Source organism: Salvelinus alpinus, chromosome 14 (genome assembly GCF_045679555.1).
Source record: "Salvelinus alpinus chromosome 14, SLU_Salpinus.1, whole genome shotgun sequence".
In the NCBI taxonomy this organism is placed as follows: domain Eukaryota; kingdom Metazoa; phylum Chordata; class Actinopteri; order Salmoniformes; family Salmonidae; genus Salvelinus; species Salvelinus alpinus.
The window spans coordinates 23,660,039-23,678,881 of NC_092099.1; the positions used below are offsets into that span (position 1 = coordinate 23,660,039).

An 18,843-nucleotide genomic window follows, 5' to 3' on the forward strand; every position below is an offset into this window, starting at 1 on the left:
GAGAGAGAGAGAGAGAGAGAGAGAGAGAGAGAGAGAGAGAGAGAGAGAGAGAGAGAGAGAGAGAGAGAGAGAGAGAGAGAGAGAGAGAGAGAGAGAGAGAGAGAGAGAGAGAGAGAGAGAGAGAGAGAGAGAGAGAGAGAGAGAGAGAGAGAGAGAGAAAGAGAGAGAGAGAGAGAGAGAGAGAGAAAGAGAGAGAGAGAGAGAAAGAGAGTGAGAGGGGAAGTTAAAACATATTCCACAAGAACAGAGAAAAGTTGCTTTGTATGGGGTAATGCTCAGTATGCATGAAACGGGGGGTAACATTTGATAACAGAAGCCGAAAACAAGAGTTCTTATTGGACAATTCCAGGTAGAACCTGCTCTGTTTCAAAACGTTTCTCCCGTTTCATGCCTACTGAACACCATCCTGATAGTTTGTGTTTTAGGAATAGGAGAACCAGCCCATTCACCTGTGGTTGGGTGGAGGCTCCGACAGGAGAGGCGGTGGGGGAGGGGCAGGGTCCGTCTTGCAGGGAGAAGTGTGCAATGAAGACGATAAGTTTGGCGAACGCGCCCCGGACCTCGGCACTGGGGCACTCCAGCAGGTACTCAGAGAAGCGGTTGGCGTAGGCAAACAGGAAGTTGTGTGCAAACCAGTAGCGTACATTCTTACTGTGTCTCAGCAGGACGCAAAGCGCATCATACCTGGGGATGGAGAGAGAGATACACACATGTGATTAGAGAAAGGGGAGAGAAGAGAGGGATGTGTCAATGGATGGAGGAAGCAGTGATAGTTTCCGAAGGGGAGAGAATGATGCAAGGGAGAGTGGAGATAAATAGCGAGGAGGAGAAAGGGGAGACTGATGAGACAGGGATAGAAAGGAATAACAAAACATAGAATAATAAAACAAAGATCCTTCACTCCTGAACACAGGTCAAAGTTGAAAGGTGAGACAGACAGTACTCACCAGTCACTGGCAGGCCCCCTCACTACTTTCTTGGTGTGGAACCCAGTGCTGAAGAGGAACTTAGCAGCCAGCTGAACACTAATCATAGCCATCTCCTCCGCCTCAGGCAGTAGATGGTCTTGTCCTGATTCAACCAAACAACAAACATCGCTTCAGACTTCAGTCACAAATTAACATTAAAGTTCCTAATGGAACATTTCAATGAAAAAAGGAAAGAAAATTAATGTTTCTTCTCTAAATGCAAATTAGTGAAGGATTAAGTTGGTATTGAATAATATTCAGCAAGAGACTATTCCTGAGCTTCACAGAGCGAGATATTTCAATTTCAAAGTTAATGTGTGAGTCAGTCACTGGAGCCGAATCCGAGAATCTCATCACTGTTCAAATAGCATATGACCTAATTTGCTGCTTACTTTAAATGAGAGGCTGAAATTGGGGACATTGACGAGAACAGTTGTCCGTTTGCACACATGACACTAAAAAGAAACAAACACATCCTAACAAACCTCCCCCTCTTCTTTCACCCACATACATACATACATACATACATACATACATACATACATACATACATACATACATACATACATACATACATACTTGATCTGAAGCATTTCATCCCAACCAAGTGCTTTTACACGGATGGCTAACCCTGCAGTAGTCAGTTCATTTCCCTGTGCCTGTCGTGCAACAGACAGACAGACAGACAGCAGTACACTGTGGCCTGGCTGGCTGCATTAATAATGCAGAAGGCAGAGGAAACTGCTGCAGTTTACAGTCAGCCAATGTTACGTTCAGCTCTGCCATCCTACACTCTCCCTCTCCATACAACTCTCTAAGGGGGCGGTGAAGTTGAATACATCTCCAATACAGTGCTACCAGTGGTAATATTAAAACGAGGGGGTCTTTTTCATCTTTTTAAATATTGAAAGGAATGAAAGTATCTCCTATTAAAGCAAAAGTCATGTCGCTATTACAGTGATAAAAAGCCTTGTTATGGTACTAAGGTGAGAGGTTGGGCCATTCACAGTGCACAAATTAAAAAGGCAAATCACAGTAATATCAATCTCACTTCTTGGGTTGTACACATTAGCAGGGGAAATAACAGGGGAGAACAAAGAAGACAAACAAAACCTCAGACTAGCAGCAACACCCACCCCGAGAAGAACTCTAAAACTCAAAAGGAGGTATTCTGAAGCCTGTGTGTGTGTGTGTGTGTGTGTGTTCCACTTACCTGGCGGAGGGTTTAAATAGACACTGTTACAGGTCAGAAGTTTCTTAACAAACTGGAAATACTCCAGGCTGTACTGCATACGATTGTGCATGAACTGCACGTTCTGCTTGCGCACACTGCACTCGATTACACCGGGCATCTTGACCTGGTGCGACGGCTTGTTGTTGGACGAGGACGAGATGGTCAGCTCCTGAATGTATTTGACCAGCTCACTGTCCTTGTCCAGTGAGTCCATCCGCTCGTAGAAGAGGATGTATGCGTTCCACCAGCGCTTCTGACGCCGGTACGACATCCTCTTCATCATGTGGTCAAACACCTCGCCCATGTACTCCCCTCCGAAGCACTGGTTCTTCATCTCCTCCTCGTCGTCCATCTTGCACTCCGTCACGTCGCCGTCGTCAAACTTGTACCAGCGGTTCCGCTCGCCGTCTGCCCCACCCACGTTCCTCTGTGTGATGTAGGAGTAGTAGTGTCCGCCGCTGGCCTGGCCTGAGTGGACCAGCACCCCAACCAGGCGGTACTTGGAGCTGCCTGGGGGCTCTGGTTCAGAGGGCTCGTTCTGCTGGATCACCTGAGGGCAGGACACAATAATTGATGTTAAAGTGAACCACTTAATTGGTTCGTTTAAAGGGACAGTTCACTCCAAAGTGAGGTATGAAGATATCTGACACTGATTTTTGGAGTGAATTGTCCCTTTAAATGTGATCCCATCTGAATTCATTGACATAAAATATTTCTAATTTCAACTATCTGAAATGTTAGAACGACAACTACAACATTATGAAATCATTAAAATATACATTTACTCCGTATTTCTACACACAATGTAATAATCTGTGTCATCTTCATGCCATCCCTAACCTGGTTCTCTGGGTTGACGTCGTCCCCCTCCAGCTTGGCCACCCCGGCTACTGTGTAGGGCTCCATGTCCAGCTCCCTGGGGAACTCAAAGTAGTCGTTGAACTTGATGGCACACTCCCTCTCCCAGTCGTAGTCAAACCTCTTCAGCTGGATGGCTAGCACTGGGGGAAGCTTCTTGATCAGCAGCCGCTTCACTGTGTCCACCTGGAGGGTGGGGGGTAGACGACCAACACGTTACTGCTACTAGCCTTCTGGTCAGGGGGCCTAAGCTAACCCTCCTCCCGGAGAACTACTGGGCAAGCAGGCTATTGCTACAACCCTGGAAAGCCTATAGGAATGTAGCTAGTTAGGAAAAAGGGCTATTGGTACATTTCAATTGTAAGATCTGATAAGAAAAACGTTATTCTTACCTTCTTGTTGCACTTCTCACAGTGGTATGCGTTAGCACCCTCCAGCAGGTCTCCTTTGACGTACTGCTCCATTGAGTCCAACAGGTTCTGGTGGTTCCTGATGTCTACATTCAGAGTGGTGAATGACTCCTCACACTCATACCTGTAGCACACACAATATCCACATTCATTTCAACCAACACTGTATAGTCTCATAAACCCGACTCTAGGCAACAGCAGTGACTAGGGTCTGGTTTCACTAGCTAGGTTTCCATCCAATTGGTGACGGATTTTCATGCAAATATTCACTTGGTGAAGGCCATAGGACTGAAAATGAAAGACTTCAACAATGTCTCTGTCACTTAACAAATATAGTCATGGGGGGTAACTCCATAATGCAATTGAAAAAGGCAAGGCACACTGGGAAATTATTGGAGGCGTGGTTTGTGGGGGCGTTAAATGTATACCTTAATCATAACCTCTGATCTCCATCCTGCTCGATACCACTTTGTATTTTATTGAAGCCGATAAGGATGTGACGTAGGTAGTGACAAAGACATGTTATGCTGGAACATGTCAAGACAGAACATTTGAAAATGGTGAGAGGCAACCTGGATATCTAGGGAGACTAAACACTGAAGCAGCCTCATATAAAACCACTACAAACAAATCTCTCTCTCTGCAGAAATGCACATCTTCAAATCAATTACCCTGAGATGCGTGAACAATAAGCATTGGTCCATTTTGCCCCTAGACCAGATCTCAAGTCAGTTTCACATTGTCCCCCATAATGGTTGAGGTTATGAATTGCCAAGAAATCACTGATCTTAGATCTGTTCCTATGGCGGTGTGTGAGTTACCTATGTGGGCACCCCTGGCAGATCTTCTGGTCAGCAAAGGATCCACCCAGCACCTTACTGAGCATGGCTGGGTGACCCAAGGCTTTCAGAGCCTCGTCCAGACTGTCCACTAGAGAGTTGAAGAACTCCAGGGCATCGTGCTGCTCTCGCAGGTTCACCGGCTCACCCCATAACCTATAGGAGGGGATGAGGTTAGAAGGGATGAAAGGTGAAGTAGCACTTCTGGGACTATAGCACTGGTTCCATTGTACGAGGCAATCTAAATCGAGTGTAGGTCAAGTATTTAAAAATATTTGAAGGGAATAAAAAAAATGAATATTCTACTTCATATTCACAATCTACACAGCACCACCCCAACACCAACATGTGTAAATGGCGTGTTTCTATTTTCTGTAGTAAAAAAGAGATGAGGGTAAGTGTTGTTAATGACATGCCTACTCATAATTGGTTAAAAATCACACGATGCACACCGATGTCATTCAATTTTTTTTTTTTTTTTTTTTTTTTTTTTTTTTTACATTAACCCATCAACCACCCCCTCTTTGGAGGACACATAGTTTGACAACTTTTTTGCTACATATACATACATTCTACATCACAATTTACATATATATTTGACATACATTGTACTTTTATATACAGCAATCACATAACAATAACACATGACTGAACATGAGCTCTTCAATCGCATCCCTCAGCCCATCCCACCTATCACCGTAGACCACAACCATTTGGTTTCCATGTGTCATATATTTTTCAATTGTGTTGTGATGTTTTACATAAATGTTTAACCTTTATAATGGTATACCACAGATTTTCATTAAAGATGAAAACCTTTCCTACAAGTATTATATTATTGACTGACTATAGCTTTACAAATCGCCCAACTCTGCTATTTGTAAGGTACATTTTAAGTGAATTTTGTGATTTTTTAAAAAACACTCCTGAAACTGTAACCAAACTACATAGGGGCCATACCAGAACAAATGATCTTGTGATTCTCTCTTCGCAGCAAAATCTACAGAGCTTAGATTGCTGTATGCCCCACACAGTGCATTCGGAAAGTATTCAGACCCCTTGACTTTTTCCACATTTTGTTAGGTACAGCCTTATTTAAAATTGATTAAATTAAGTGTTTCCTCACCAATCTACACACAATACCCGATAATGGCAAAGCAAAAACAGGCCTTTAGACATTATTGCACATTTATTAGAAACAAAAACAGAAGTACCTTATTTACATAAGTATTCAGACCCTTTGCTGTGAGACTCAAAATTGAGCTCAGCTGCATCCTGTTTCCACTGATCATCCTTGAAATGTTTCTACAACTTGAATGGCGTTCAACCTGTGGTAAAGTCAATTGATCGAACATGATTTGGAAAGGCATACACCTGTCTATATAAGGTCCCACCGTTGACAGTACATGTCAGAGCAAAAACCAAGACATGAGGTCGAAGGAATTGTTCATAGAGCTCAGAGACAGGATTTTGTTGAGGCACAGATCTGGGGAAGGGTACCAAAAAATGTCTGCAGCATTGAAGGTCCGCAAGTACACAGTGGCCTCCATCATTCTTAAATGTAAGAAGTTTGGAACCACCAAGACTCTTCCTAGAGCTGGCCGCCAGGCCAAACTGAGCAATCGGGGGAGAAGGGCCTTGGTCACAAAGGTGACCAAGAACCCGATGGTCACTCTGACAGAGCTCCAGAGTTCCTCTGTGGTGATGGGAGAACCTTCCAGAAGGACAACCATCTCTGCAGCACTCCACCAATCAGGCCTTTTTTGGTAGAGTAGCCTGACAGAAGCCAAACCTCAGTAAAAGGCACGACAGCCCGCTTGGAGTTTGCCAAAAGGCAAAACAAGATTCTCTGGTCTGATGAAACGAAAATGTCTTGGGCCTGAATGCCAAGTGTAACGTCTGGACGAAACCTGGCACCATCCCTATGGTGAGGCAGCATCATGCTGTGGGTATGTTTTTCAGTGGCAGGGACTGGGAGACTAGTCAGGATCGAGGGAAAGACAAACGGAACAAAGTACAGAGAGATCCTTGATGAAAACCTGCTCCAGAGCGCTCAGGACCTCAAACTGGGGCGACGGTTCACCTTCCAACAGGACAACGACCCTAAACACACAGCCAAGACAACGCAGGAGTGGCTTCTGGACAAGTCTCTGAATATCCTTGAGTGGCCCAGCCAGAGCCCGGACATGAACCCGATCGAACATCTCTGGAGACCTGAAAATAGCTGTGCAGCGACACTCCCCATCCAACCTAACAGAGATTGAGAAGATCTGCAGAGAAGAATGGGAGAAATTCCCCAAATACAGGTGTGCCAAGCTATAGTAAAGGGTCTGAAAACTTATGTAAAAGTGAAATCCCTAAAACCTGTTTTGCTTAATCATTATGGGGTATTGTGTATAGATTTATGATGGAAAAAACGACTTAATCAATTTTAGAATAAGGCTGTAATGTAACAAAATGTTGAAAAAGTCAAGTGGTCTGAATACTTTCCCGAATGCACTGTATAGTGTACGTTTGTTTATTTTTTACCATTTTGATTGAAAAGAAATCACAGTAAGGTACTTAATTGTTACCCAGATTATTTGATATTGAGATAAACACAGCTGCATTGGGCCTTTAAAATACTGGTATGTATGACCCATCTGGTTTTCCAGTTAATCATTCTCTTCCCTCCACTGACCTGAACTGTTTCCAGAAGCCTCTCGGTATGTAGTACTGCAGTCTGGAGGAGGCCAGGTGGCCAAAGATGACCTGCAGGTGGCGCAGCACCCCGATGTTGTACTCCTTCCTGTCCTCCGACTTACTGAGCGATGGCTTGTCGTCAAACTGGTGGTGGTAGTTGAACACCTCATCTCGTGGGTCCACATTACTCTGTAGGGGCCGATGGACACACAGGGTTAAGCTGGGTCCTGGTCATTAGGACACACAATGGAACACGTTTTAAACCACATACTCTGTTACCGCAACACCCCGCATCTTCAGTGCCATAAAAGTGTCTCAGCTAAGGAGCTAATATCAACTGCAGCTATCAATGGAACTACAGCTCAGCCTTCAACACCATAGTACCCTCCAAGCTCATCATTAAGCTCTGGGCCCTGGGTCTGAACCCCGCCCTGTGCAACTGGGTCCTGGACTTCCTGATGGGCCGTCCCCAGGTGGTGAAGGTAGGAAACAACACCTCCACTTCATTGATCCTCAACACTGGGGCCCCACAAGGGTGCGTGCTCAGCCCCCTCCTCTACTCCCTGTTCACCCATGACTGCGTGGCCACGCACACCTCCAACTCAATCATCAAGTTTGCAGACAACACAACAGTAGTAGGCCTGATTACCAACAACAATGAGACAGCCTACAGGGAGGAGGTGAGGGCCCTGGCGGAGTGGTGCCAGGAAAATAATCTCTCCCTTAACGTCAACAAAACAAAAGGAGCTGATCGTGGACTTCAGGAAACAGCAGTGGGAGCACCCCCCTATCCACATCGATGGGACAGCAGTGGAGAAGGTGGAAAGTTTTAAGTTTTAAGTTCCTCGGCGTACACATCACTGACAATCTGAAATGGTCCACCCACACTGACAGTGTGGTGAAGAAGGCGCAACAGCGCTTCCTCTTGTCACTTTAATAATGTTTACATACTGTATTCTAGTCTATGCCACTACGACATTGCTCGTACTAATATATAATATATATACACAGTTGAAGTCAGAAGTTTACATACACCTTAGCCAAATACATTTAAACTCAGTTTTTTCACAATTCCTGACATTTCATCTTAGTAATAATTCCATGTCTTAGGTCAGTTAGGATCACCACTTTATTTTAAGAATGTGAAATGTCAGAATAATAGTAGAGAAAATTATTTATTTCAGCTTTTATTTCTTTCATCACATTCCCAGTGGGTCAGAAGTTTACATACACTCAATTAGTAGTTGGTAGGATTGCCTTTAAATTGTTTAACTTGAGTCAAATGTTTCGGGTAGCATTCCACAAGCTTCCCACAATAAGCTGGGTGAATTTTGGCCCATTTCTCTTGACAGAGCTGGTGTAACTGAGTCAGGTTTGTAGGCCTCCTTGCTCAGAACACACATTTTTTCAGTTCTGCCTACAAGTCTTCCATAGGATTGAGGTCAAGGCTTTGTGATAGCCACTCCAATACCTTGACTTTGTTGTCCTTAACTTCTTATGGCTGCAGGGGCAGTATTGAGTAGCTTGGATGAAAGGTGCCCAAAGTGAACGGCCTGCTCCTCAGTCCCAGTTACTAATATATGCATATTATTATTAGTATTGGATAGAAAACACTCTGAAGTTTCTAAAACTGTTTGAATGATGTCTGTGAGTATAACAGAACTCATATGGCAGGCAAAAACCTGAGAAAAAATCCAAAACAGGAAGTGGGACATCTGAAGTTGTAGTTTTTGAACTCAGCCCCTATCGAATTCACAGTTGGATATGGGTTATGTTGCATTTCCTAAGGCTTCCGCTAGATGTCAACCGTCTTTTGAACGTTGTTTCAGGCTTTTCATGTGAAGGGGGGCCGGATGGGAGCTGTTTGACTAAGGGGTCTGCCAGCAGCCTCGTTCTCAGTCATGCGCATTTCACATGAGGTATCTCTCGTTACATTGCTACAGACAATGGAATTCTCCGGTTGGAAAATTATTGAACATTTAAGATAAAAACATCCTAAAGATTGATTCTATACTTAGTTTGACAAGTTTCTTCGACCTGTAATATAACTTTTTGAACTCTTCGTCCGACTGGACCTGAACGCGCTTTTGGATTTGTTTACCAAACGCCCTAACAAAAGAAGCTATTTTGAAATAAATGGACATAAATGATGGACATTATCGAACAAAACAAACATTTATTGTGGAACTGCGATTCCTGGGAGTGCATTCTGATGAAGTTCATCAAAGGTAAGTGAATATTTATAATGCTATTTCAGACTAATGTTGACGGCGCAACATGGCGGATATTTCTTTTGGCTGGTTTGGGTTCTGAGCGCCGTTCTCAGATTATGCTTTTTCCGTAAAGTGTTTTTGAAATCTGACACAACGGTTGCATTAAGGAGAAGTGTATCTAAAGTTCCATGCATAACACTTGAATTTTCATCAACATTTATAATGAGTATTTCTGTGAATTCATGTGGCTCTCTGCAAAATCATAGCATGTTTTTGAACTACTGAACATAACACACCAATGTAAAATTTGATTTTTGGATATAAATATGTACTTTATCGAACAAAACATACATGTATTGTGTAACATGAAGTCCTATGAGTGTCATCTGATGAAGATCATCAAAGGTTAGTGACTAATTTTATCTCTATTTGTGGCTTTTTGTGACTCCTCTCTTTGGCGGGAAAAATGGCTGGGTTTTTCTGTGACTTGGTGGTGACCTAACATAATCGTTTGTGGAGCTTTCGCTGTAAAGCATTTTTGAAATCAGACACTGTGGCTGGATTAACGAGAATTTTATCTTTAAAATGGTGCCTAATACTTGTATGTTTGAGAAATTAGATTTATGAGATTTCTGTTGATTTGTATTTGGCGCCCTGCAATTTCATTGGTTGTTGGCGAGGGGTTCCGCTAGCGGAACGGGGTACCGCTAGCAAAACCCCAGTACTAGACAGGTTAAGAGTGGTGTCCAGAGATGGGGAAAAACTGGGACATGCTTCTGCCCAACTTAATGTTTGCCATGCGAAAATTACCCCAGGCGTCCACTGGGTTCTCCCCCTTCGAATTGCTCTACAGCAGGCCATGTCGAGGGATCCTCGACTTAGCCAAGGAGAACTGGGAGGTCCAACCATGCCTGTTCCAGTCGACGATAGAACATGTTACCCTGATGAGGGACCGCCTGTCGGCAGTCTGGCCTATAGTAAAGTAGCATTTGGAGAAGGCGCAACGGACTCAATCGTAGGCCGGGCCTACGATAAGTCAGCAACACCCAGGGAGTTCACCGTGGGAGAGAAAGTGATGGTACTCGTGCCCACGGCCAAACACAGCTTGCTGGCGCAGTGGAGAGGCCCTACGAGGTAACGGAAAGGGTATCACCGGTCAATTACTTCCTCAAGCAACCGGACAGGAGGAAGAAGGTCCAACTCTATCATATCAACCTGCTGAAGAAGTACCATGTGAGAGAGGAGGGTGTGGCTTTGATGGCCGTGGAGGACAAGGAAAAAGAGGAGGCCCTGCTACAGGTGCGCAGTGGCCGAACTCTCCTGCCAGAGCAGTCGAGACAGCTAGCCATGCTGATTATGCAATTTGGCAGGGTATTCCCGTCCTTAACAGGACAAACAGATGTCCTGTTTCATCATATCGGCACTGAACCCGGCAAGAAGGTGCATATCCGGCCTTACGGGATTCCTGAGGCCCGCAGAGTCATTGCAAAGAACGAGGTAAGGGAGATGCTAAGGATGAGGGTGATTGAGCCATCTACGAGTGAGTGGTCCAGTCCCATAGTCATGGTCCCCAAACCGGACGGTAGTATGAGGTTCTACAACAACTTTAGGGGGGTGAACGCCATTTCTACATTCGACGCGTATCCCATGCCCCGCGTGGATGAACTCTTGGAGCGCTTAGGAATGGCCAAGTTCATCACCACCCTGGATTTGACGAAGAGATATTGGCAAGTGCCGGTGGCTCCGGAGGACCGCCCAAAGACTGCCTTTGCCACACCGGAGGGGCTTTTTCAGTATGTGAGGATGCCCTTCGGACTGCGGCAACTTTTCAACGCCTCATGGATGCCATTCTACGACCCCATCAAAAGTACATGGCGGCGTATATAGACGATGTGGTCATCCACAGCAAGGACTGGGATAGCCACCTCCTGCGACTACGGTCAGTGCTCGTGAGGGCTGACGGCCAATTCCCAAAAATGCTGCCGGGGTCTGTCCGAAGCGGAATACACCGTGGGGAACGGAAAAATACGCCCACAGGCAGGAAAGACCAGGGCCATTCGGGACTGGCCGCGGCCACAGACGAAGCGGGACGTTCGAGCTTTCTTGGGGATAGCGGGATATTATCGCCATTTCATCCCTGGGTATGCAACCATTGCCAACCCCCTCACAAACCTCATCAAGTAAAACCTGCAAAACCGTGCAGCGTGGAAGGACGAGACGGAAGACGCCTTCCAGTTGCTAAAAGAGAGCCTGTGCTCTGATCCCGTCCTGCATGCTCCTGACTTCTCCCAAGAGTTCATTGTGTAGGTAGACGCCTCAGATAAGGGGCTCGGAGCCGTCCTAATTCAGGGTGAAGGCAAAGCAGAGAGGCCTATTCTCTTTATATGTAGGAAGCTCAGTGATCGGGAACAGAGATATGCTACCATAGAGAAAGAGGCCCTAGCCATTAAGTGGGCCCTCAATTATCTCCGGTACTACCTACTCGGGCGTAGGTTTGCCCTCGTTACTGACGATGCTCCCCTCACGTGGATTGTCGGTAAGAGAAACAACAACAGAATAGCCAGATGGTTTCTTGCTTTACAACGATTCTCTTTCCATGTCATCCACGGGGCTGGATCGAGGAAAGGGAATGCGGACGCGCTGTCCCGACGCGACCAAGGCGGCGGCACGTCTGGCGCCTGGCCCTCCAGTCCGGTCCTGAGGGGGGAGGTATGTGGAAGGACCACCAGAGGGCAGGCTGCTCCCACAGACAGTAGCCCAGTCCGGCATGGCAGTCAAGGTGATCAGAGGCAATTAAGCACAGCTGACGGTACTAATGAGATATTATTTTTCCCCTACAAGAGAGAGGAGGGAACCGGCAGAGAGGGGAGAAAGAAAATAATGTTTGCTTCTACAGAGGAGATGACGTACCTTTCGGAAAGGAGAAGAAGGGGACACACCATCTCTTGGGAATGGTCACCACGGATCCGGGCGACCACCCGACGGGAACTCTCCAAGGAAGGATCGTGAAGGCGGTGACGCACCCGTGATTGTTATAGTTTAAAGATACTCACCTTGTGTTCCTTGTTCTTGTGAAGAAAAAGATGTATGTTCTCCTTGGGGTATCATCCTTGATTGTGTTGGAGTGTTTGAGAAGGAAAAATTACCTCAATAGAGAACTTTGTTCAATTAAGAAAACCTGCTCCTGACTCGTTTATTCCACCTTTACGCTTTAGAGCAACCTCCAAGTGCTTGGTACGTTCACATATTTCTTAATTCCATTCTTTTACTTTGAGATGTGTATATTGTTGTGAATTGTTAGATACTACCGCATTGTTGGAGCTAGGAACATATTTCACTACACCCACAATAACATCTGATAAATATGTGTGTGTGACCAATAAAATCTGATTTTAACAAAACATGGATTAACCAACAAACGCAACATCACCGTATGACTAAACCCTAGTAATTGCTTTCAGAAAATTCTAAATTCCGGGGCCTCCAGAGTGGTGCAGCGGTCTTGAGGCATCACTACAGACCCGGTTCAATCCCGGGCTGTGTCGCAGCTGGCCACAACCGAGACACCCATGATGTGGTTCACAATTGTCCCAGCGCCGTTCGGGTTAGGGGAGGGTTTGGCCGGCTGGGATGTCCTTGTCCCATCGTGCTCTAGCGACTCCTTGTGGCGGGCCGGGCGCATGCACGCTGACTTCGGTCGCCAGCTGTACGTGTTTCCTCCAACACATTGGTGCGGCTGGCTTCCAGGTTAAGCGAGCAGTGTGTCATGAAGCAGTGCGGTTTGTCAAGGTTGTGTTTCAGAGGACACATGGCCATCGACCTTCGCCTCTCCCGAGTCCGTAACGGGTTCTGCAGCAATGGGACAAGACTAACTACCAACTGGATATCATGAAATAATATAATTCTAAAGTCGTTCCTCGATACTGCTCTCTCCTGCATTACCTCGTTCTCCTGCTTCTCATCACCGGACATGTCATCGTCCACATCGGTGCCGGTGCCCTCGATGGCCAGAATGCCGTTGCGTATGGGCGGGATCATGTAGAGCTGCTGGATGACTGAGTTCATGTAGCAGGTGGCTCCGGCGTTCTTCAGTCCCACAAAGCCTTTAGTGGGCCTCGGTCCCACCGGGGGGAGATACTCCCACTCTGTCAGAGCCTCACAACCTGGGAGATGGGGGGCGAATATAATTTGGCCATACACAATAACAGGTGGGTAGGTTCTGTGCCTCACAACCTAAAGGGAAGTAAACCAGGGAGTGAGTTCTTATCACTTTAGATTGTATCACTAAATTTAAGCATAGAGTTGCAGGGATGTGATTGCACCAATATAAATTGAGAAGAAAGACTAATGTAATGATGAGATACAGATCAAGAGTAAGTAATAGTATTTCTGGCTTTCTGAGGTGCAAACATTGATCAGCGAAAGTTAATGGAGAACACAAATAAATCTGTGTAGTTTTCCTCTTAGAGCTCCTACCTAGGTAGTACATATCAGTGAGCGTGTCGACCATCTGCTTTAGATTCCGGACACAGCCCACCGCCAGCGCCACCAGCAGCTCGAAGCCTGCGTTGATAGAGGCGGGGCTGCTACAGACAGGGATGGCTTGCTCCGTGGGGAACTCCCCACTCTTCATGTACTGCAGGTACACATTCGATGCTGGGAAAATGAAGTCATCTATCAACTCCTGGACAGAGGGGGAGGGAGAGCGACAGTTAATACAGGGTAAGAAAGTAACATTTACTGCTTGCGGCACATTTATTACAGCCACATACAGATACGAAGGTCACTCTAAAATTACAAATATTTATTACCACATAAGATCATTCTAGAAGTTTCTGGTGGGCCAAATCAAATGTTGTCGAGGGCCAAGTTTGGCCTGCGGGCCCCACTAATGTCGGTGAATAAGTAAAAAGATTAAATTCAATACAAAATGGACGCCATCCTACCTTGATGAGGTTGGCCCCTCCCTTCTCACAGCCGATGTAGTACTTCTTCTCTGATGTCTGGAAGGCCAGCAGCTCCTTGGTGATCCCGATGTGGCCTTCCAGGATGGTTTCCTCTACGCCCGTCTCCCCTGTCCTCTTTACCTCATCCTGGGACACACACACACACACACAGTAGTAACAACCAGGGTCCTATTCATTAAGCACACAACAGAAAAGGACTACATGGACTTGTCCAAAAACAAGTGCTTGCTTGATTCCCCTCCCCCTCCCCGTTGATTAACATCTTGCTACGGTGTGTCCTACTGAATACAACCTAGCTCTGACTAGGGCTGTGGCAGTCACGAAATTTCATCAGCTAACGGTCGGTCTCACGGTAATTGACCGTTAATTAACATACACATTTAGCATCTCCTGGCTTCCATACATAGCTTACAAGCTACTGATGCATTTGGAATTTGGAACATCTACATTTTAAAAAGTATATTAAATCCATGTAATAAAGCTTACACCTTCACAATAAATCCATTATTTATTTTATAGTCAGGTTTAAAGAAACATGATATGAAGAAGTTGTCCTTATGTTAGGGCCTGAGCTGGCTATGCCATATGGCTGTGGGCTACACTAGTTCATTTACCAGACAAGATTTGGTTAGAATTCCATGGCATTATTTTATAGTAAGAAGAATACAATTGAACAAAGCTGAATCAAATAGTAAGGATATTTTCTCCAAAAGATTTGAGGGAGTGCGCACATTTGGCTATTCTGTGTTGAGTAGTTAACAAAGAAATAGGTACTCCAATATGCTTAATTTAAAGTTAACTTCTTATGGCTGCAGGGGCAGTATTGAGTAGCTTGGATGAAAGGTGCACAGAGGTGCCCATAGTAAACTGCCTGCTCCTCAGTCCCAGTTGCTAATATATGCATATTATTATTTGTATTGGATAGAAAACACTCTAAAGTTTCTAAAACTGTTTGAATTATGTCTGTGAGTATAACAGCACTCATATGGCAGGAAAAAACCTGAGAAGTTCCACTTCCTGTTTGAATTTTTTTTGAGGTGGCAGATTTTCAACCAAGCTCTCAATGAAATTACAGCGGCTTCCACTAGATGTAATAATAATCCTACGGCTTCCACTAGATGTCAACAGTCAATAGAACTTTGTCTGATGAATCTAATGTGAAGGGGGGCCGAAGGAGACAGGAATTAGTCATCACTGCCACGAGCTGAGCATGCTTTCACCATGCGCTTTCACATGAGGAGGACCTCCGTTCCACCGCTCTTCTGAAGTCAATCTAATTCTCCGGTTGGAACGTTATTCAAGATGTATGTTAACAACATTCTAAAGATTGATTCAGTACATCGTTTGACATGTTTCTACTGACTGTTACGGAACTTTTGGACATTTCGTCACGTTATAGTGGATGCGCTTTGTGACTTTGGAATTGTTTACCGCTAACGCGCTAACCAAATTAGCTAATTGGACATAAATAACGGACATTATCGAACAAATCAAGCATTTATTGTGGACCTGGGATTCCTAGGACTGCATTCTGATGAAGTTCATCAAAGGTAAGGAAACATTTATCATGTATTTTCTGGTTTCTGTTGACCCCAACATGGCGGCTAATTTGGCTATTGTTCTGAGCTCCGTCTCAGATTACTGCATGATTTGCTTTTTCCGTAAAGTTTTTTTGAAATCTGACACAGCGGTTGCATTAAGGAGAGGTATATCTATAATTCCATGTGTATAACTTGTATTATCATCTACATTTATGATGAGTATTTCTGTTGAAACGATGTGGCTATGCAAAATCACTTGATGTTTTTGGAACTAGTGAATGTAACGCGCCAATGTAAACTCAGATTTTTTGTTATAAATATGAACTTTATCAAACAAAACATGCATGTATTGTGTAACATGAAGTCCTATGAGTGTCATCTGATGAAGATAATCAAAGGTTAGTGATTAATTTTATCTTTATTTCTGCTTTTTCTGACTGCTATCTTTCGCTGGAAAAATGGCTGTGCTTATTGTGGTTTTGTGGTGACCTAACATAATCGTTTGTAGTGCTTTCGCTGAAAAGCATATTTGAAATCAGACACTTTGGTGGGATTAACAACAAGATTACCTTTAAAATTATATTAAACACATGTATGTTTGAGGAATTTTAATTATGAGATTTCTGTTGTTTGAATTTGGCGCCCTGCACGTTCACTGGCTTTTGTCATATCGATCCCGGTAGCGGGATGCAGCCATAAGAAGTTAACTTCTTATGGCTGCAGTCCCGTTAACGGGATCGATATGACAACAGCCAGACGAAGTGCAGGGCGCCAAATTCAAAAAACAGAAATCTCAGGTGTGTACAGACTTGACCTGTATGTGTGAAATTTGTTTTGATTTAGAAGGGACCATTATCATGCAAACAGGGGCAGGGGGAACACGTAATCTATGCATTTAAATAGCGAATGGAGGATGCTTTACCCGTGATTCATTTTCATGCCAGCCATGTAGGCTATACTCCTGTTGTAAAGAGAAGCAATGTGCTTAATATTAGGAAAGTTTAGAAATAAATATAGTAGGCCTAGCCTATAGAAAGCTGATGGGATCCTCTTTTTAACAGAGGCCATCTCTGTTTTCTCACGCAATTGCATAGCCTATAGAAACGTTGCGCAACATGAGCTCATATGCTCTCATGAAGAGTTTGATTTGATTTTCGATGACATTTGCATTGATGTCAGAGTGATTAGAGGGACAATAGAGTGCTGAGTACCAGGCAGTCTACTAATGACCATCAGCAGCATCAGTGCTTGGAGAAGAAGCCTAATTACAGTGACTCAACGGTCACATGGAATTTGACTGCCTTCATGACTCATGACCGCCGGTGTGGCGATAATACGGTCATCGCAACAGCTGACCAAGGACTAGAACCTCAGCCATGAGCTGCAATTAACTCAACACAAAGCTCAGGGGCATTATTCATGACACAATATCTGGATGAAACATGGTCATACCCTGATCCTCTTGAGCCAGTCGATTTCATTGTTGAGCAGCACCTCTGCGTTGGGCAGGTTGATGTTGCTGTTGTAGGCGTAGTTCAGGAGGTGCCTGAGCAGGGTGAAGTAGTCCCCAGCATGCTTGGCCCGCTCCTTAGCGGTGCTCTGGAACACACACAGAGAGCATGTACATTCACATTAGTACTGTATTACCTGGAGCAGCAAGAGATCAATGTTGGAATACTTTATAGGGAATGTTTTTTTAAAAAGCTGTTAAAGCCATGAAAAGCTTACTTAACACTGCCTACTTTATACAGTACATGCGTACCTTCTCCTTCCTTCCTTGAAGTGATCACTGCTCTCTCCTGGCTGGATAGCTGAAAGCTATGATATAATACAACCTTAGCTTATTCTGATTTGGGAGATCAGTGAGAACTTCAACGAAGGCAGGCAGTGAGAGTGTAAGTTCAATGTATATGAACAGGGCCATGATTGCAGTGAAAGTAATGTAAAACCCCAAAGCACTCATGTATGTGAGAGGTGCTGATACGTACCCCCAGCACAGTGAGAGGTGCTGATACGTACCCCCAGCACAGTGAGAGGTGCTGATACCTACCCCCAGCACAGTGAGAGGTGCTGATACGTACCCCCAGCACAGTGAGAGGTGCTGATACCTACCCCCAAGCACAGTGAGAGGTGCTGATACCTACCCCCAGCACAGTGAAGAGAGAGGTGCTGATACGTACCCCCAGGACAGTGAAGAGTGAGGTGCTGATACGTACACCCAGGACAGTGAAGAGAGAGGTGCTGATACGTACCCCCAGGACAGTAAAGAGTGAGGTGCTGATACGTACCCCCAGGACAGTGAAGAGTGAGGTGCTGATACGTACCCCCAGGACAGTGAAGAGAGAGGTGCTGATACGTACCCCCAGCACAGTGAAGAGAGAGGTGCTGATACGTACCCCCAGGACAGTGAAGAGAGAGGTGCTGATACGTACCCCCAGGACAGTGAAGAGAGAGGTGCTGATACGTACCCCCAGGACAGTGAAGAGAGAGGTGCTGATACGTACCCCCAGGAAAATGAAGTGAAGTGAGAGGTGCTGATACGTACCCCCAGGACAGTGAAGAGAGAGGTGCTGATACCTACCCCCAGCACAGTGAATAGAGAGGTGCTGATACGTACCCCCAGGACAGTGAATAGAGAGGTGCTGATACGTACCCCCAGGACAGTGAAGAGAGAGGTGCTGATACCTACCCCCAGCACAGTGAATAGAGAGGTGCTAATACGTACCCCCAGGACAGTGAAGAGAGAGGTGCTGATACGTACCCCCAGCACAGTGAAGAGAGAGGTGCTGATACGTACCCCCAGCACAGTGAAGAGAGAGGTGCTGATACGTACCCCCAGGACAGTGAAGAGAGAGGTGCTGATACGTACCCCCAGGACAGTGAAGGGGAGAGGTGCTGATACGTACCCCCAGGACAGTGAAGAGAGAGGTGCTGATACCTACCCCCAGCACAGTGAATAGAGAGGTGCTAATACGTACCCCCAGGACAGTGAAGAGAGAGGTGCTGATACGTACCCCCAGCACAGTGAAGAGAGAGGTGCTGATACGTACCCCCAGCACAGTGAAGAGAGAGGTGCTGATACGTACCCCCAGGACAGTGAAGAGAGAGGTGCTGATACGTACCCCCAGGAC

General features: G+C 45.4%; 1 protein-coding gene across 12 annotated transcripts in view; it reads right to left on the bottom strand.

Annotated features, from left to right (window-relative positions):
* LOC139539173 (ubiquitin carboxyl-terminal hydrolase 9X) overlaps positions 1 to 18,843 on the bottom strand; it is an 86,828-nt gene that overhangs the window by 14,322 nt on the left and 53,663 nt on the right. For all 12 annotated transcript variants that reach the window (XM_071342045.1, XM_071342044.1, XM_071342047.1 and 9 more), the window contains 11 exons: positions 17,165 to 17,311; positions 14,151 to 14,297; positions 13,681 to 13,888; positions 13,147 to 13,367; positions 6,990 to 7,180; positions 4,292 to 4,465; positions 3,453 to 3,594; positions 3,043 to 3,246; positions 2,182 to 2,752; positions 948 to 1,071; positions 450 to 684 (listed from right to left, as the gene is read on the bottom strand). In XM_071342045.1, coding sequence (XP_071198146.1) covers positions 450 to 684; positions 948 to 1,071; positions 2,182 to 2,752; positions 3,043 to 3,246; positions 3,453 to 3,594; positions 4,292 to 4,465; positions 6,990 to 7,180; positions 13,147 to 13,367; positions 13,681 to 13,888; positions 14,151 to 14,297; positions 17,165 to 17,311 — 2,364 coding nt within the window. The remainder of the gene's footprint in view (positions 1 to 449; positions 685 to 947; positions 1,072 to 2,181; positions 2,753 to 3,042; positions 3,247 to 3,452; positions 3,595 to 4,291; positions 4,466 to 6,989; positions 7,181 to 13,146; positions 13,368 to 13,680; positions 13,889 to 14,150; positions 14,298 to 17,164; positions 17,312 to 18,843) is intronic.